The sequence below is a fragment of the Anolis carolinensis genome, chromosome 1, assembly GCF_035594765.1.
Source record: "Anolis carolinensis isolate JA03-04 chromosome 1, rAnoCar3.1.pri, whole genome shotgun sequence".
NCBI lineage: Eukaryota > Metazoa > Chordata > Lepidosauria > Squamata > Dactyloidae > Anolis > Anolis carolinensis.
Genome location: NC_085841.1, coordinates 101,513,061 through 101,529,538, shown reverse-complemented (window position 1 = coordinate 101,529,538; position 16,478 = coordinate 101,513,061). Strand labels below are relative to the sequence as shown.

Genomic DNA, 16,478 nt, shown 5'->3' with positions numbered 1-16,478 from the left:
GCAGAGTGCATCTCCACCATAGAATGAACGCACTTTGACACCGCTGTAGCTGCCATGGCTCAATGCTGTGGAATCCTGGCACTTGTAGCTCTGTCCTTTTTTGTGTACCAAGCTACAACGCCCATGATTCAACAGCATTGAGCTGTTAACGCGGTGCCACACTGCATTCGCCCCACTGTGCAGTGTAGACGCGCCCCCCCCCCCTCTCTCCTTTCCTGGCCTTGGAGAGCGCCTCCTCCTCTGCGTGGCCTCAAGTGACACTTTGGCTCCCAATCGGCATTAACAAGTCAACCACGGCACGGCGGAGGCAAATCGGATTCCGCCCGGCAACACACAAGCCCCCAAAAAACCTTTAAATCTTTTTCATGTTTCAAGAAAACTTTCTCTGCTGTTCCTTCCGAGGCTCTTCGTCCAACTCAACCGCGCAAAGAGGCGGCGAGGAAGGATGGAGGGAGGGAGGTTCATTCACATCCTTGGCGTCTCAGGCTCCCCCCTCCCTCCCCTCCCGCTCCTTATTCCAGCCCCGCGATGACGTCACAGCCTGGTAGGGGAGGGGGGAGGCCAGAGGAGCTCCCTCCCTCCCCCTCCCCTGTCAGAGCTCCCCGGGGGATATTATAGGCGCTTCAGGCTGAACGCTCAAAGCACAAAGTCAGCCAGTGGGATGAACTTCTGGAAACCTTTCACTCCCACACACCCCCTCTTGTTTTTTGTATATTTTTTTTGCTGGGTCTGTGTGCCATTCACTTTCTGAGAACTGCCTCCTCTGAGCCCCCCCCCCCCTCCTCCTCCTCCCCTTCCTCTCCTCTCAGGGGCGCGCACTCTCTCCTCTCTTTTTAATGGTTTGATTTTTTTCCCCCAGCTTCTCTTTCTCTCTGAGCTCTTTTTCCGGAGCCCTTTTCTCTCTCAGACCCATCCTCCGCATCCCCGACTTTTTGGTCGGGAAGCCTAACTTTTAGGCGCCTGGGAGGGTTTCTTGATCTAATAAGAAGGAGGAGGAGGAGGAGGAAAACCGCGCGCACAAAAAAAAAAGTTCTTTTCCCTGGCTGGAGGCGCGCGCGGGGCTCCCTCGAGGAGGAAGGAAGGCAGGCAGGCAGGCAGGCAGCGGCGCGACAAGTTCCCTCGTCGTCGGAAAAGTGAGGGAAAGAGAAAGAAGAAGGAAGAGGAAGAGAAGGGAAGGGAGGAGGAGGAGGAGGATGCGCCTCTTCGCCTCCCGGCGGCTGGACTAAGACCGTTTCTGAGGAGGCGCCTGAAAAAGAAGCCGCGGGAGGAAACGCTCCATCCAAGCCGAAAAAGCACTTTCCCCGCCTCGTCTCCTCGCCAGAAGCCGCCAGCATGAGCAAGCCGGCGGGATCAACAAGTGGGTAATAAGAAGGCAGGGTGGATGCAGTTGGGCACCACTTGAACTATCAGGGCACCCCAACAGGTGGGCTTTTGCAAAGGCCTGAGCCTTCCCGCCTCTGCAAACTGCACATCCCGGGAGTCCATGCCTTGGAGCCCTTGGTGGCAAAGAACATTCAGTCTCAATGAGCCCTAGGCAAACTTGGGCCCTTCGGGTGTTTTGGACTTCCAACTCCTACCATTCCTCACAGCCTCAGGCCCTTTCCTTTTCCCCCTCAGCCGCTTAAGCGGAAGGAAGGGGCCTGAGGCTGTGAGGAATGGTTGGAGTTGGAAGTCCAAAACACCCGAAGGGCCCAAGTTTGCCCACGCCTGGGAATTGGAAGCAGTTTGCCACCACTTTAATGCATGCGAATTGCAGTTTGAGAAGGTTAAAGGCCTTGCCGGGCTGCAACTCCCGTGTTTACACGTAGCTTGGTGTTGGGGGATCTGAGCGGTTAGGCTCAGTTGGGGTGGTTCCACCATAACTACAGTACCAGAAATAAACTTCATAACCAGCAGAAACTTACGTTTAGTGAGCTGGGACGAGCTTCCACTCCTCAGGATGGCAGAGTCAGAACTTTAGGTTCAAAAATATGTATGGAAGTAAAAAAGAAATGCACTCTTGATAGAAAAGGTCTAAAAAAAGCCCAGGCAGTTAAAATGGTGTCAAACTGCATTCGTTTTACAGTGTGGACTGGTTAAACGCAATGGCCGCGCGCTTGTGTTGTGTATTGAACTATGGATCCCACTTTCTCCTCTTTCTCCTCCTGCTTTCTCTTCCTCTCCTCCTTCTTCCTCTTCTTCTTTTCCTCTTCCTCCTCTTTTTCTTCTTCTTCCTTCTTCCTCTCCTCCTCTTCCTTCCCCTTTTTTCCTTCCTCTTCCTTTCCTTCTGGTCTTCTTCCTCTTCCTCCCCGCCTTTTCCTTCCTCTCCACCTTCCTCTTCCTTTTCTTCTGGTCTTCTTCCTCTTCCTCTCCTCCTTTTCCTTCCTCTCCTCCTTCCTCTCCTCCTCTTCCATTTCTTCTGGTCTTCTTCGACCTCCTCCTCCTCCCTCGCCTTCTTCCTCCTCTTCTCCTCTTCCTCCTCCTCTTTTCCTTCCTCTTCCTTTCCTTCTGGTCTTCTTCCTCTTCCTTTCCTCCTCCTCCTCTTTCTTCTTTTCCTGCATTCAATGCATGTTTGGTTTCTGAAACTTCCGCGAGCGTAAGCCTTAGCCAGAGGTTTGTGGGGAGAAGAAGGGGGCAATCTGTTGGAAAGCGGATTGAACGGGAATCCTTTGCACACCATTTCCAGCCTTACCGAATAATAATCCTGCACAAAAAAAGAGAGAAGCAGGAACAACTTACTTAAAAGTCACATTTCGCTTAATCCTAAATCCGGGTGCATGCATACACCTCATAACTGGGGAATTTCCTCCTCTCCCCCCCCCCCCCCCAAATCTCTCTCTCTCTCTCGCCCCCCTTAAGTCTGATTGACTGCTCGGGTCGGAGTCGGCTTCAGACGCTGCAAAAAAAATCTGAAAAGGAAATTTGGGAGTTGAAATGTGCGTGATGGGGTCAGTAACGTGCACAATCCAATTTGGTCGATGACAAGTGATGGCCGAGGAGGCCGTTTCAGAGCGCGATCCCAGGGCCATAATTACATTTTTAATGACTTTTGAGGGGAAGAGGGAGGAAAGGAGCAGAGGGAACACGTGCCCGGAGACTGGCCGGCTGGAAAACGGCGCTTTCCCCTCTCTTTCTATCTCTCCCCCTTCCAGATTTGGTGCTGGGTTTGCTGGGAGTGCGGGCTGAGGCCCCTTCCACACAGCTGAATAAAATCCCACATTACCTGCTTTGAACTGGAATATATGGGAGTGTGGACTCAGATAGCCCAGTTCAAAGCAGATATTGTGGGATTTTCTGCCTTGATATTCTGGGGTATGGGGCTGTGTGGAAGGGCCCTGAGTTAACTTTTGCGCGCGCCTTGACCTCGTTTCATCTCTGCTCTCCAAACTTTATATTCTAGGGCCCTTCCACACAGCCATATAACTCAGAATATCAAGGCCGAAAATCCCACAATATCTGCTTTGATATCTGAGTCCACACTGCCATATATTCCAGTTCAAAGCAGATAATGTGGGATCTTATTCAGTTGTGTGGAAGGGGCCCTAGACAATCAGTTGAAAACTTCTCTCTGGTGTTAGGTTGGATGGTGAAAAGGCAACCCACGCGTTCAACCAGGCTCTCCCAGAGGGCTTAAAGCGAAAGTAAACTAATTGGGGAGGATAATTGTATAGAATGGGGTCTCAAACCCTTTCAGGAACAAGAATTTGGGGTCAGTCTGACCCCGAGGGAGAAACCGAGGCGGCAAAATAAGAGGGGGAAAGAGTGTGGATTCTCGAAACACTTGAAATAGTACGAGAACATTTTTGTACTGTGGAAGGCTTTCGTGGCCGTAATCACTGGGTTGCTGTGAGTTTTCTAGGGTGTATGGTCATATTCCAAAAGCATTATCTCCTGGGGTTTCATCCACATCTATAGCAGGCATCCTCAGACATTCACACAGACAAGAGTCCTTTCTCCCATCCTGGACTTTGCAGAGATATATAAACCCCACTTGCCTAGTTTCCAACAGACCTCACAACCTCTGAGGATGCCTGCCATAGATGTGGGCGACACGTCAGGAGAGAATGCTTCTGGAACATGGCCATACAGCCCGGAAAACTCACAGCAACCCAACATTTTTGTAGTTCGGTTGAGTTTAATTTTACAGACTGCAAGGTTATTGCGCACGGGATTTGAGGGTCTCCTTGGTTTCTCAGAGCCTTGTAGCTCGTCCCAAAGTCTTCGGATGGATCTATATTGCCATATAATGCAGTTGGAACTGCATTAGATGCTTAGTGTAGACCTATATGTCATTAAATGGTCAGTGGCTTTACACTAACCATCTCCAATGCAATTCCCACTACTTTCTACGGTAATGTAGATCCAGACAGATACTTAACTCAGTTTTTTCCGTGGGTTCTTTCCACGATTTCTCTCGGGCTCCATCTACATTGAACTGGTTATCTGAGGCCCCTTCCACACAGCTGGATAAAATCACATATCTGCTTTGGACTGGAATATATGACAGCGAGGAATCAGATAACTCAGTTCAAAACAGATATTGTGGGTTGCTGTGAGTTTCCCGGGCTGTGTGGCCATTTCCATAAGCATTTTCTCCCGACGTTTCGCCTGCATTCATGGCAGGCATCCTGAGAGGTGGTGGGGTCTGTTGGAAAACTAAGCAAGTGGGGTTTATATATCTGTGGAAAGTCCAGGGTGGGAGAAAGAACTCATGTCTGTTGGAGGCAGGTGTGAATGTTTCAATTTGGCCAACTTGATTAGCATTGAATAGCCTGGCAGCTTCAAGGTCTGGCTGCTTCCTGCCTGGGGGAATCCTTTGTAGGGCAAGCTTGGGCCCTCCAGGTGTTTTGGACTTCAGCTCCCACCATTCCTAACAGCCTCAGGCCCTTTCCTTTTCCCCCTCAGCCGCTTAAGCGGCTGAGGGGGAAAAGGAAGGGACCTGGGGCTGTTAGGAATGGTAGGAGTTGGAAGTCCAAATTCCCCCCGCTTTTCCTTCCGCCCGGCTGCTGCTCCGGAGTGATGTCAGATGTGATCTCTCTGCTTGGGTGGTAATCAGACCCCGCCGAGGAGTCCCCGCAAAGCCGCCTAACTTCTTTCAACAGCCCCTGATGGTAATTACAGTAATCGAAGCTGCCATATATCTTTAAGCAATTACGGAGCGGAGGCGCGCACGCACACAAAGCCAAAGCCCCGGGACGCCCCGTCGGCGGGTCGGCCCAGCGCCGCTTCCCAGCCTCCTCTCCCAGTTAAGACTCCTCCGAACTGGACCCAGAGTCAAGGTAGGGGGAAGGGGCATCCCTCGGAAGCCCCAGAGTATTCCCCCCCACACTTAGTGTCCCAAAAAGAAAGAAAACAACCACCTAACGGGCCTCTCCGTAAAGAAATAAGGGGAGCAGAAGATGAGACAGGGAAACACATAAACTAGCCAGGTTAGGGTTAGTTAAAGTTAAAGTCCACCCACTTCTATCTTAAAGGGTTTGAAAAGCTTTGCCCAGGAATAACAGTGGATTAAATCCCGTCAATCGTGTAGAACTGGATCTACTCTGCTATATAGTAATTCAGTTCGAAATGCATGTAACAATGTAACAACATTTGGAAAAAATCTGTTCCTGATTTGAATGTATTATTTCCGGTTGAACTGTGCGGTACTTACTCTGAAAGTAGTTGTTATACTCCAGAAACTTCCGTTTTTACGGCTGCCACAAGCTATGCTGAATTGTGTGTTGTGGAAGAAGACTTTCATGGCCGGAATCACTGGGTTGCTGTGAGTGTTCCGGGCTGTATGGCCAAGTTCCAGAAACATTTTCTCCTGAGGTTTCGCTTGCATCTATGGCAGGCATCTTCAGAGGTTGTGTGGTATGTTGGAAACTAGGCAAGGGAGGTTTGTATATCTGTGGAAGTTAGCATATTATTTGAGAACACAAAAAAGCTGGACCGCTCTAACAACTATCATGTCAGACTATACTGAAAAGCCATTGAGATCCACAAGCATGTGGACAATTTCAACAGAAAGGAGGAAACCATGAAAATGAACAAAATTTGGCTACCAGTATTTTAAAAAACTCTAAAATCAGAATAGTAAATAAAGAACAACACTCAGAAAGCAGAGAAATTCCAGACATTACTCAATCAGGGCCAGCTAGCAACTCCCAACAAAGGATTCATCAGGAAGTAAGCAGCCAGACTTTGAAGCTGAAAGGATATTCAATGCTAATCAAAGTGGCCACTTGAAACATTCACACCTGCCTCAAACAGAGAAGAGTTCTTTATTCCATCCTGGACCTTTCACAGATATATAAACCTCCCTTGCCCAGTTTCCAACAGATACCACAACCTCTGAGGACGCCTGCCATGGATGTGGATGAAACGTCAGGAAAGAATGTTTATGGAACATGGCCATACAGCCCAGAAAACTCACAGCAACCCTATGTTGAATTGTGTTGACATTCTATCATATATTCATGGAAAAGCTATAGCAAAATGTGCTGCAGGATGTGCCGCCAAAACAACAGGGGTTTTTTTTGCAATTTAATAAACTTTTTCCATATTTGTTTATTATAGAACCAATTAAGAAATGATATTGATAAACCAGAAACAAAAATCGTGTTACATAGTGTTATATGGCTGTGTAGATCCAGCCTCCAGTAGAGCTATTGAAACAGCGGGACTGGCACCTGGGATTGTTGTTATTTTTATCAATGAGGGAGTGCATCTACACTGAAAAGTTAATTCACTTTAACAAGGTATTTACCCATCTCTGTCAAAGAGTGCTGGTGCTTCACCAGATTACACCCTCATGATACCATAGCAGTTAAACTAGGGTCAAACTGCGTTAATTCTACGGTGTAGATGCACTGTAAACCCGTTCTCGCTGAGACTAATTTCATTTACATTTCTCTCGCCGCGTTAATTCAATCGCTGTAATCTTCCGGGGAAAGTATTCACGTTCTTCTATTGCGAGAATAGGAGAGCGAAAAAACTCAAACTTTTGTGGGAATGTATGTTTAATTCTGTATTTTCCGAGAGTTATTCCGGGAAATAAATTATTTAGACATAAATTATTTAAAATTGAGATAAGGAGAATATAGTCGTGCATTTTCTGAAAGGGCCAAATAAAGAGGCGCATTCAACAGGCTTTCTAGTTCGACACAGAGTTAAACACGGCAGAGACCAATTGGGATGGATATGAATCCAGGGAGCCCTAAAGTCCCATCAAAGACGAATGCGATCATACCGAGACTTTGGAGGTGTGTTTAGATAAAAGAAGTTAAATACAACGAGACGTGTATTTAAGTGATATATGTGCGTGTGTATATGGGTCCCAGAGAAGTGAAAGGTCCCTAAAAAGTGACCTTCCCACAACTGTGTATTTTCTGTTTATGGACAATATTTACCGCCATTTATTCTGGCGGTAAATACTACAGAGCAAATGGCATAAAATGTTGATATTTTCTTCATGGGCTACTGTAAATCTCGTGAAGGAAAGGGGGCAGCTTCGAAACAAGTTTTTTTCCGTGGACTCAGGCGACAGAGATACAATGCATTTTGATAGCTGTTCGGGCTGAAGGAATCCTCTATTTCGGGTCTTAATGAAATGTCTATTTCTGACTTTCACAAACGCTTGTGGGTCAAAGCGTTGGCCCTTTCTGTAGTTTCTGTATTTTAGAGGAAAGTATACACTCATTCACGCAGATTGCTCATGTACTTCTACGCAAACCGAAACAACCTGCATGAATCGGCATGTTTTCTTCGCTCGCTGGGCGCGTTGCAAAGCGGACGGTTTTGGGGAGTTCAGCAGCACTATTTGAGAGTCAACTTTCCTTTGTCTATCTCTCCCCGTTTGCTCTATTGGTGTCAAGGAGACCGCCTGGCTGGAACAGTCCCGCTTTCCTCGGCCAACTTTAGGCAAAGCTCAGCCATTTGGGGAGCCCACTGGGGACGGAAATTGCCCCCCCCCCCCAAACTGCCCATCTCTGCCCCACAGAGGTTCCGAGACTGAAACTCCTTCCTCAGAGCATTGACTCGGCGGTAAGGCCCACTCGGGTCAAGTTACTGACCTCGGAGGGGTCGAAAAGGTACTTGTGTTGTCGAAGGCTAACGTGGTCAGAATCATTAGGTTGCTGTGAGTTTTCCGGGCTGTATGGCCGCATTCCAGAAGCATTCTCTCCTGACGTTTTGCCCACAACTATGACGGGCATCCTCAGAGGTTGTGAAGTCTGTTGGAAAACTAGTCAAGTGGGGTTTATATATCTTTGGGATGCCCAGGGTGGGAGAAAGAACTCTTGTCTGCTTATAGAATGTTTCAATTGACCACCTTGATTAGCATTGAATAGCCTTTCAGCTTCGAGGTCTGCCTGCTTCCTACCTGGGGGGGGGGATACTTTGTTGGGAGGTTTTAGCTGGCGCTGATTTATTCATGTCTGGAATTCCCCTGTTTTCAGAACGTTGTTCTTTATTTACTGTCCTAATTTTAGAGTTTTTAAAATACTGTTGGATAGATTTTGTTCATTTTCATGGTTTCCTCCTCTCTGTGGAAAATGTCCACATGCTTGTGGGTTGCAACAGCTTCTCTGTGTAGCCTGACATGGTGGTTGTTAGAGTGGTCCAGCATTATTGTGTTCTCAAATAATATGCTGTGTCCAGGTTGGTTCCTCAATTGGCTTCTCTGTGTAGTCTGACATGGTCGTGGTTTGTGAAGGGAAGAGTCACGTCGAGTGTTCTTTCTCTTTGCAGCAGAGAGTTGGGGTGCCTTTTGGGGAGCCGTGGGGAGGATGGGATGGGTGGAGGTGTAATTCTCTCTTCAGGGCCAGAAGGCTAAGCTGGCGATTTGCAGAAAAGACCCCTTCCTTGCATTCTGTCCTGTTATTAGGAGAAGGACTGGCCTCGTTTCGAGTCCAATGTGCCTTGCCTTTTCGCCCCCGACGAAGGTAGAAAAGTCTGGCGGGGGAGCGAGTTGTGTGTGTGTGAATGAGAGGGAGGGGGAGAGGGAAAGTGTATTGGGAAGATGATGGGGGGGGGGGGGTTGGGGGGCAAGTCGAGTGCTCTGCCTGGCAGCCATTGTGTGCAGCCCGGATTCCCATGCTACCCTTTTTGACGGGTCACTGGTGGCCCAATAGGCAGGTGGCAAGGAGGGCGTGTAATTACACAGCTCCAGAAGCCCGGCTTGGCTCTCGCCACTTCCCGGAGGGAGGGAGGGGTCGCCTTCCCAACTCCTACCTTCCTCGCCACCCATCCAGACCAGGCTGAGAGAGAGGGGGGGCAAGCTTTTGCCTCTGGGCTGGGCCCGTTGTTGTTGTTGTTGTCGCCGCCGCCGCCCCTGCTCTCCTTCCCCTTCCCTGGGGTCCCCCTCCCTGCCTCCCCTCGCTCCCCTCCTTTCCCCATCCCTAATCCCGCCATTCCTCCACTCCATTCCTGCACCCAGCAGCTGTCGAGTTGCATTTGGAGGAGAAGCCGCGGGCCCGCTGGCAGCTTGTGCTGATTGGAAGCAGTCAAACGAGCTTTCAATGGGGGTAAAATCATTAAGTTAACACTTTTATCTAATGTGCCTATTGTCAGGCGGGGAGGCATTGTCTTGCAGACCCCCCCCCCCCCCGCTCTCCGAAAGGAGAAAGGCAGGCCTGAAAGGCCCCCGCCCTCCAGTGGCACCCCCGTCTCCAAGGAGCGGAAGAATCTCTCCGGCGTCATTCAACTCCTCCTCGGCTCCATCTTTCTGCCCCTCTCTGTCCCTCTGCCCCAAATCTCCCTCACCCAAAGGGCCACCGTTTCTTCCTCGGGATCCCCAGAGCCTCCTTTCAAAACAAGGGAAGCCTCCCCAGCCCTGCATCTCAGAGGCTTGCTCTCCTTTGGCAGAGGCGCTCTGCTCCCAGGGCTTGGGTTCATGGGGTTGCTGTGAGTTTTCCGAGCTGTATGGCCATGTTCCAGAAGCAGTCTCTCCTGACCTTTCGCCCACATCTGTGGCAGGCATCCTCAGAGGTTGTGAGGTATATTGGAAACTAGACCAGTGAGGCTTATTTATTTGTGGAAAGTCCAGGGTGGAAGAAAGAACTCTTGTCTGTTGGAGGCCAGTGTAACCACCTTGATTAGCATTAATGGCCTTGCCAGCTTCATGTCCTGGCTTCTTGGGTTCATGGCTTGTAAGGACCTGTTGGAGCTCACTTTCCTTTGCTAGCATCTCAGTCAGGACGGCCCTTGGGCTTTCCTTTTATGTATACGGACCGACCGGATATGATTGAACTTTGGACTTGCAACTGTTGGGTCTCATCCCTGAACTGCGCAAGTCTCTTGTGTCATCAAGTCTCCAGTCCTCAACGAGTAGTTAGGCTAGAGACAGCGCTAAGCTGAGGGATTCCTTCCCCCACATTCCTATGCCTGCTTTCCCAAAAAGGGCTTTGTCTTTCCTCCTCCCGCTAGCCACTATCTCCACACCCCTTTGATAAGGTAGCAATTGATTTTTGTGAGGCAACTTCCTCTTTAAGTTTTATTGCCCTTAGCTGCCCATGTGGCCATTCGCCATCGTCTTCTGCCTTTCTTTTTATCTATCACTTTTTGCCTCTCTCTAAGAGCCCCGGTGGCACAGCGGTTTCCGCGGAGTGAGCTTCCGTTGTTAGCCCCAGCTTCTGCCAACCTAGCAGTTTGAAAACATGCAAATGTGAGTAGATCAGTAGGTACCGCTCTAGCGGGAAGGTAACGGTGTTCCATGCAGTCATGTTGACCACATTACCTTGGAGGCGTCTATGGACAACGCAAGCTCTTCAGCTTAGAAACTGAGGTGAGCAGCAACTCCCAGAGTCGGACACAACTAGATAATGTCAGGGGAAAACCTTTACCTTAGGCAAAATGTAACTGCATGGACTTTTTACCCTTTTACCTTTTTAGAAGATGAGATTTAGTAAGCTAGTTAGCTCCAAGACTTTTTCTATCAAGAATTTATTTATTTTCATCATCATCATCATCATCATCATCATCATCATCATCATCATCATCATTTAATAACTTATTAATCGCCCTCCATCCACGATGCTCTAGGCGATTTACAAGATAAAATTGTAAAGGATAAAAATACATACATAAAAATATTAATAAAATTAACATAGATTAAAAGCTCTAGTAAAGAGCCAGGTCTTGAAGTATTTTACTTCAATACATATTTCTGAACCTAAAGTTCTGACTGCAATCCTAAACCATCCCGAGGAATAGCTTATCCTAGTTCATCACACTGTAAATTTCTGCTGGTTATGAAGTTTACTTCTGGTAGTCTGCTATATTTATGCTGGAACAATGAGCAGAGAAACGACTTCTTAGATGGTACCCGTCCAACAAAGACGATTTATTGGGCAGGCAGAAAATAAAAGGATGGAAGTCTAAGTTTAGGATACTTCTTACCCAACCTTAGCTGTTCAGAACCATTCAAAATAAATAAAAGTTCGAGTCGAGAGAAGGGAGGAAAGATAAACCAGGGAAAGTCTCCCTTTAATGGGTTTTAAATACTTTTTTCCAGCCGTGGGGACGTGTAATTAATTCGTGAGGGAAGCATTACTTATTCTCGGGTCCTACATTCAGCTGATATCCTTCCAGATTTGTATGTAGCAATATTAAACCCTTAAATATTAGAAATTAAGGAGATGTAAATAAATAGTGGGCAGACATTCCAAACTTGTCTTCAGGGAGATTCGTCGAGGCAGATGGACAGGGTGATGGTGATATCTGTCTGTCCATAACAAGAGGAAATAAAGCGCTGCTTTGTTATCAAACTCCTAGGGAGTTGTTAGAGCGGTTTCTTAAGGCCTTTTCGAGGTGCTTTCACAACCACCAAAACATACAAACCAAGCAAAGGAAAATATTAGTAAACAATATGAAGTGAATGCTGATGTTGTTTCCCACCCATGGGTGCATCTACGTGGCAGAATTAATGCACTTTGAGTCTACCTTAACTGTCATGGCTCTGCTATGGAATCGTGCTAGAGGTAGTTTTACAAGGGCTTTAGCCTTCTCCGTCTACGAGTCGCCAAACTACAAATCCCAGGATTCCATAGCATTGGTTCTACAGAGTAGACGCACCTTGGATCTTCACGCAAGTAGATGGAGTGGTGTTGCCCTTTCTGTGAGAACTTGACTCTTGTGGTTTGCTGTTTGAAGCAGTTGCATCACTTGACTCAATGGCAGGACTGGTCAGCAGTTGGGAGAAAAAAAGGATTCCCACAGGCAGGAAGCAGTCACGCTTTGAAGCTGCAAGGCCATTCAATGCTAATCAAGCTGGCCAATTGCAACATTCACACTTGCCTCAAGGAAGAGTTATTTCTCCCACCCTGGACCTTCCACAGATATATAACCTCCCCCCCCCCTTGCCTAGTTTCCAGCAGACTTCACAACCTCTGAGGATGCCTGCCATAAATGTGGGAGAAACATCAGAAGAGAATGCTTCTGGAACATAGCTATACAGCCCGAAAAACTCTCAGCAACTCAGAAAAAAAATTATTTTGGCTAGGGGGTTCTAGGAGTTGTAGACCATGAAAGTAATCCCCTTACCAATTATTATCTGGAGTAGCAATAGAAGTAGTGTAGAGCCAATGAATCAATGGGATTTAGCTATGCCTGGACGCACCAATAAGTTAATTGAATGTTTTTAATTCAATTTCGGTCCGACGGACGGAAAAATGGGTCTTGCTTCCAGTGAAAGCACAAATGTGAAACTCACATTGAAGCGGCTTATGGAGCTGAGGATTTTAGCTTGGAGTAGAGAAGGCTGAGAAGGGACATGCTAGCCATGTTTAAATATATGAAAGGATGTCACAGTGAGGAGGGGACAAGCTTGTTTTCTGCTGCTCTGGAGACCAGGACACAATGGAGTAATGGGTTCAAGCTGCAGGGAAAGAGATTCCACCTAAACACGAGGAAGAACTTCCTGATTTGACAGCGGGATTTGTTGCCTCCGTTGAGCATGGTGGAATCTCCTTCTCCAGAAGTCGCCATAAGTTGGAAGCGATTTGAACACAAGCACAGTCTTTTATATGTTTTGTCATTGTGTGCCATCACGTTCTTTCCGACTTAAGATGACCGCAAGGCGACCCTATCGCAGAGTTTTCTGAGGCTCAGACAGCGTGATTCTCCCAGTATGTTGTCGAAGGCTTTCATGGCCGGAATCACTGGGTTGCTGTGAGTTTTCCGGGCTCTGTGGCCATGTTCCAGAAGCATTCTCTCCTGACGTTTCGTCTGCATCTATGGCAAGCATACTCAGAGGTTGTGAGATCTGTTGGAAACTAGGCAAAAGGGGTTTATATATCTGTGGAACGTTCAGGGTGGAAGAAAGAACTCTTGTCTGTTTGAGGCAAGTGTGAATGTTGCAATTGGCCTCCTTGATTAGCATTGAATTGTCTTGCAGCTTCAAGGGCTGGGTGCTTACTGCCTAGAGGAATCTTTGCTAGAAGATGTCACCTGGCCCTGATTATTTTCTGTCTGGAATCTTCCTGTTTTCTGAGTGTTGTTTTTTATTTTAGATTTTAGAGTTTTTAAAATACTGGCATCCCGATTTTGTTCATTTTCATGGTTTCCTTTCTGTTGAAATTGTCCCCATGCTAGTGGATTTCTATGGCTTCTCTGTGTAGTAAGCAGCCAGTCCGTGAAGCTGCTCTGAGGATGCCTGCCATAGATGCAGGCGAAACGTCAGGAGATAATACTTCTGGAACATGGCCATACAGCCCAGAAAACTCACAGCAACCCACTGATTCTGGCCATGAAAGCCTTCAACTTTGCTTTCTGGTGGTTCAAGATATACAAACATTTGTGCATAGCATTATTACATATATTGTTTGTAATATTATCTTCAATCTATGTGTATAAGGTATATATGAGACATAAAATAATTTCATATTAGACTTAGGTCACATCTGCAAAATATATATCATTATGCATAAGTAAGTATCCAAAATATGGGACAAATCCGAAGGAGGAAAAACTTCTACTTCCAAGTTATTTACAGCAACTTTCCACTTATTCTTTCAGCTACAGTTTTGGCAACCACACCTGTAGTCTTAACAGTCCCTGAAAGAAGTCCCCGAAAGCAGTCGGGCCTTTCTCTTGAAATATGTAAGGACTGCTGGCAGGGAATCACATTAGATGACTTTGGAGGTCGCCTTGTAGTAAAAGTCTGAAAAGTTATGTTGAGACTTCGTGTTGCCTGCCTTCAGGTGGTTTCCCGACTGAAGGCAACTCTAAGTGGTTCTTGGCAATATTTGCTCAGGAGGGGTTCGCCTTTGCCTTCCTCTGAGGCCGAGGGAGTAACTTCTGGGCTTCTGAGGCTGAGTGGGGATGTCAACCCTGCTCGCCAGAATGATAGTCCAATGCTCAAACCACTACACCATTCTGGCTCCCAACTCCCCGAGTCCCACAACCCTAGAAGTCCAAAAAATTCCTGTGACTTTTCTGTGCTCTGCTTCCCACTTAGGTTTTCTGTCATCTTCATTTGCCTAGCCATGATGCCATTGACTTCGTTGAAGCAGATTACTTACTCTCTTTCCTCATTATCTTTCTCTCAATCTCTCCGTACTTCCAGGCCGGATTTTGGACATCCCCTGCAAAGTGTGTGGTGATCGCAGCTCTGGCAAGCACTATGGGGTCTACGCCTGCGATGGGTGCTCTGGGTTTTTCAAGCGAAGCATCAGAAGAAACAGGACCTATGTTTGCAAATCTGGAAACCAGGTACTGGCTACTGCAACATACACTATTCTTACTTAATTATTCTATCTTCCCACCCACCCACTCCCACCTCTACTCCAATTGGAGATTGATAAATAGATAAACTATTCAGATTCCCTTACCCTCAACCCTGTGTATCCAATAACTCGGTGAGGAAAATGTGTTATTGAAAGCTTTCATTGCCGGAAACACTGGGTTGTTGTGAGTTTTCTGGGCTGTATGGACATGTTCCAGATTCATTCTCTCCTGACCTTTTGCCCACATCTATGGCAGGCATCTTCAGAGGTAGTGAGGTCTGTTGGAAACTAGGCAAAAAAAGGGTTTATATATCTGTGGAAAGTCCAGGGTGTGAGAAAGAACTCTTGTCTGCTTGAAGCAAGTGTGAATGATGCAATTGGCCAGTTTGACTAGCATTGAATAGCCTTGCAGTTTCAAAGCCTGGCTGGAGGAATTCTTTGTGGACAATTTCAACAGAAAGGAGGAAACCATGAAAATGAACAAAATCTGGCTACCAGTATTTTTTTAAAAAACCTAAAATCAGGACAGTAAATAAAGAACAACACTCAGAAGATGGGAATTCCAGACATAAAACAATCAGGGCCAGTTAACAACTCCGAATAAAGGATTCCTCCAGGCAGGAAACAGAGAGGCTTTGAATCTGCAAGGCCATTAAATGCTAATCAAGCTGGCCAATTGCAACATTCCCAGTTACTTCAAACTGTCAAGAGTTCTTTCTCCCACCTTGGACCTTCCACAGATATATAAACCTCCCTTGCTTCGTTTTCTAATATACCTCACAACCTCTGAGGATGCCTGCCATAGATGTGGGTGAAAAGTCAGGACAGAATGCTTGTGGAACATGGCCATACATCCTGGAAAACTCACAGCAACTCAATGAGAAAAATGAGTTACACCACAGGTGTCCCTGACATTTTTGTATTTCAGTGTGTTTGTTCACCCTTTGCCAATGTATTTTCTATGTACAGGTTTATGGGATTGATTTAACATATCCAATATTATTAAATAGGTTGTGATTAAGCATTTGCTAAAACATTTTTTGACAAGTCACTCTCATATTCAAAGATCAAAAATTTCAAAACCTGCAGGCAATCAAGAACTGCTCTGAACTCATCATCCATCTCTAGGATGACCTGTGGAGGGAAGGAGCCAATGTGTTTTAACTATGGAAATTCCTCTTGAAATCCTTTTCATCTGATCCAACTAAAGTCAGGCTTCTTTAAATTACATTTAATTCAATGCTTCATGTGAAAGAGATGTATAAAAGAATTTCAACCTGGCTTATGGATAAATGTGGCAAGCCCTGCAGTGCAAGCAATAACAGGAATTTCAGTCTCCCACTGAAATCAGCAGAATTCAGTATTCTTAACAGTTGATGGTTCCAGTCTACAATTACTTTAGGGTCCATTCAAAGTGCTAGGAACTTGGTGACTGCAGTGGTCTCTTGAACAACCCAGCCTCCCTCCACAATTGTTTGTACTTGGATTACTTGCTTTCTTAGGCGATCCCTCATTGCCAGAATATGATGGCCTACCAAGTGGATAGGTAGTTGACTGTGGAGCCCATTAGTCCCACTGATTTCAAGAGAAGCTATACCACAAACAAGTATGTGTTCAGGTACAGCAAGTAATGGGAGAGTTAATATCAGACAGATACCAAGGAGACTTGGAAGACAATGTGGATATGCCTGGGGTATTGGCAAGCAAAAAAAAAAATCAAGTTATTTCAAGGGTGAGAATTGTATGACTTGAGGGTCACATATGACCTCTGCATTGCTGAAAAACATGGTT

The 16,478-nt window shown here is 46.7% G+C and overlaps 1 protein-coding gene across 1 annotated transcript in view; it reads left to right on the top strand.

Annotated features, from left to right (window-relative positions):
• Positions 1-615: 615 nt before the first annotated feature.
• The window catches only part of nr2e1 (nuclear receptor subfamily 2 group E member 1), a 38,726-nt gene continuing 22,863 nt past the window's right edge, over positions 616-16,478 (top strand). Inside the window, exons 1-2 of the mRNA XM_008120825.3 lie at positions 616-1,357; positions 14,528-14,673. Coding sequence (XP_008119032.1) covers positions 1,333-1,357; positions 14,528-14,673 — 171 coding nt within the window. The 5' untranslated portion in view covers positions 616-1,332. The remainder of the gene's footprint in view (positions 1,358-14,527; positions 14,674-16,478) is intronic.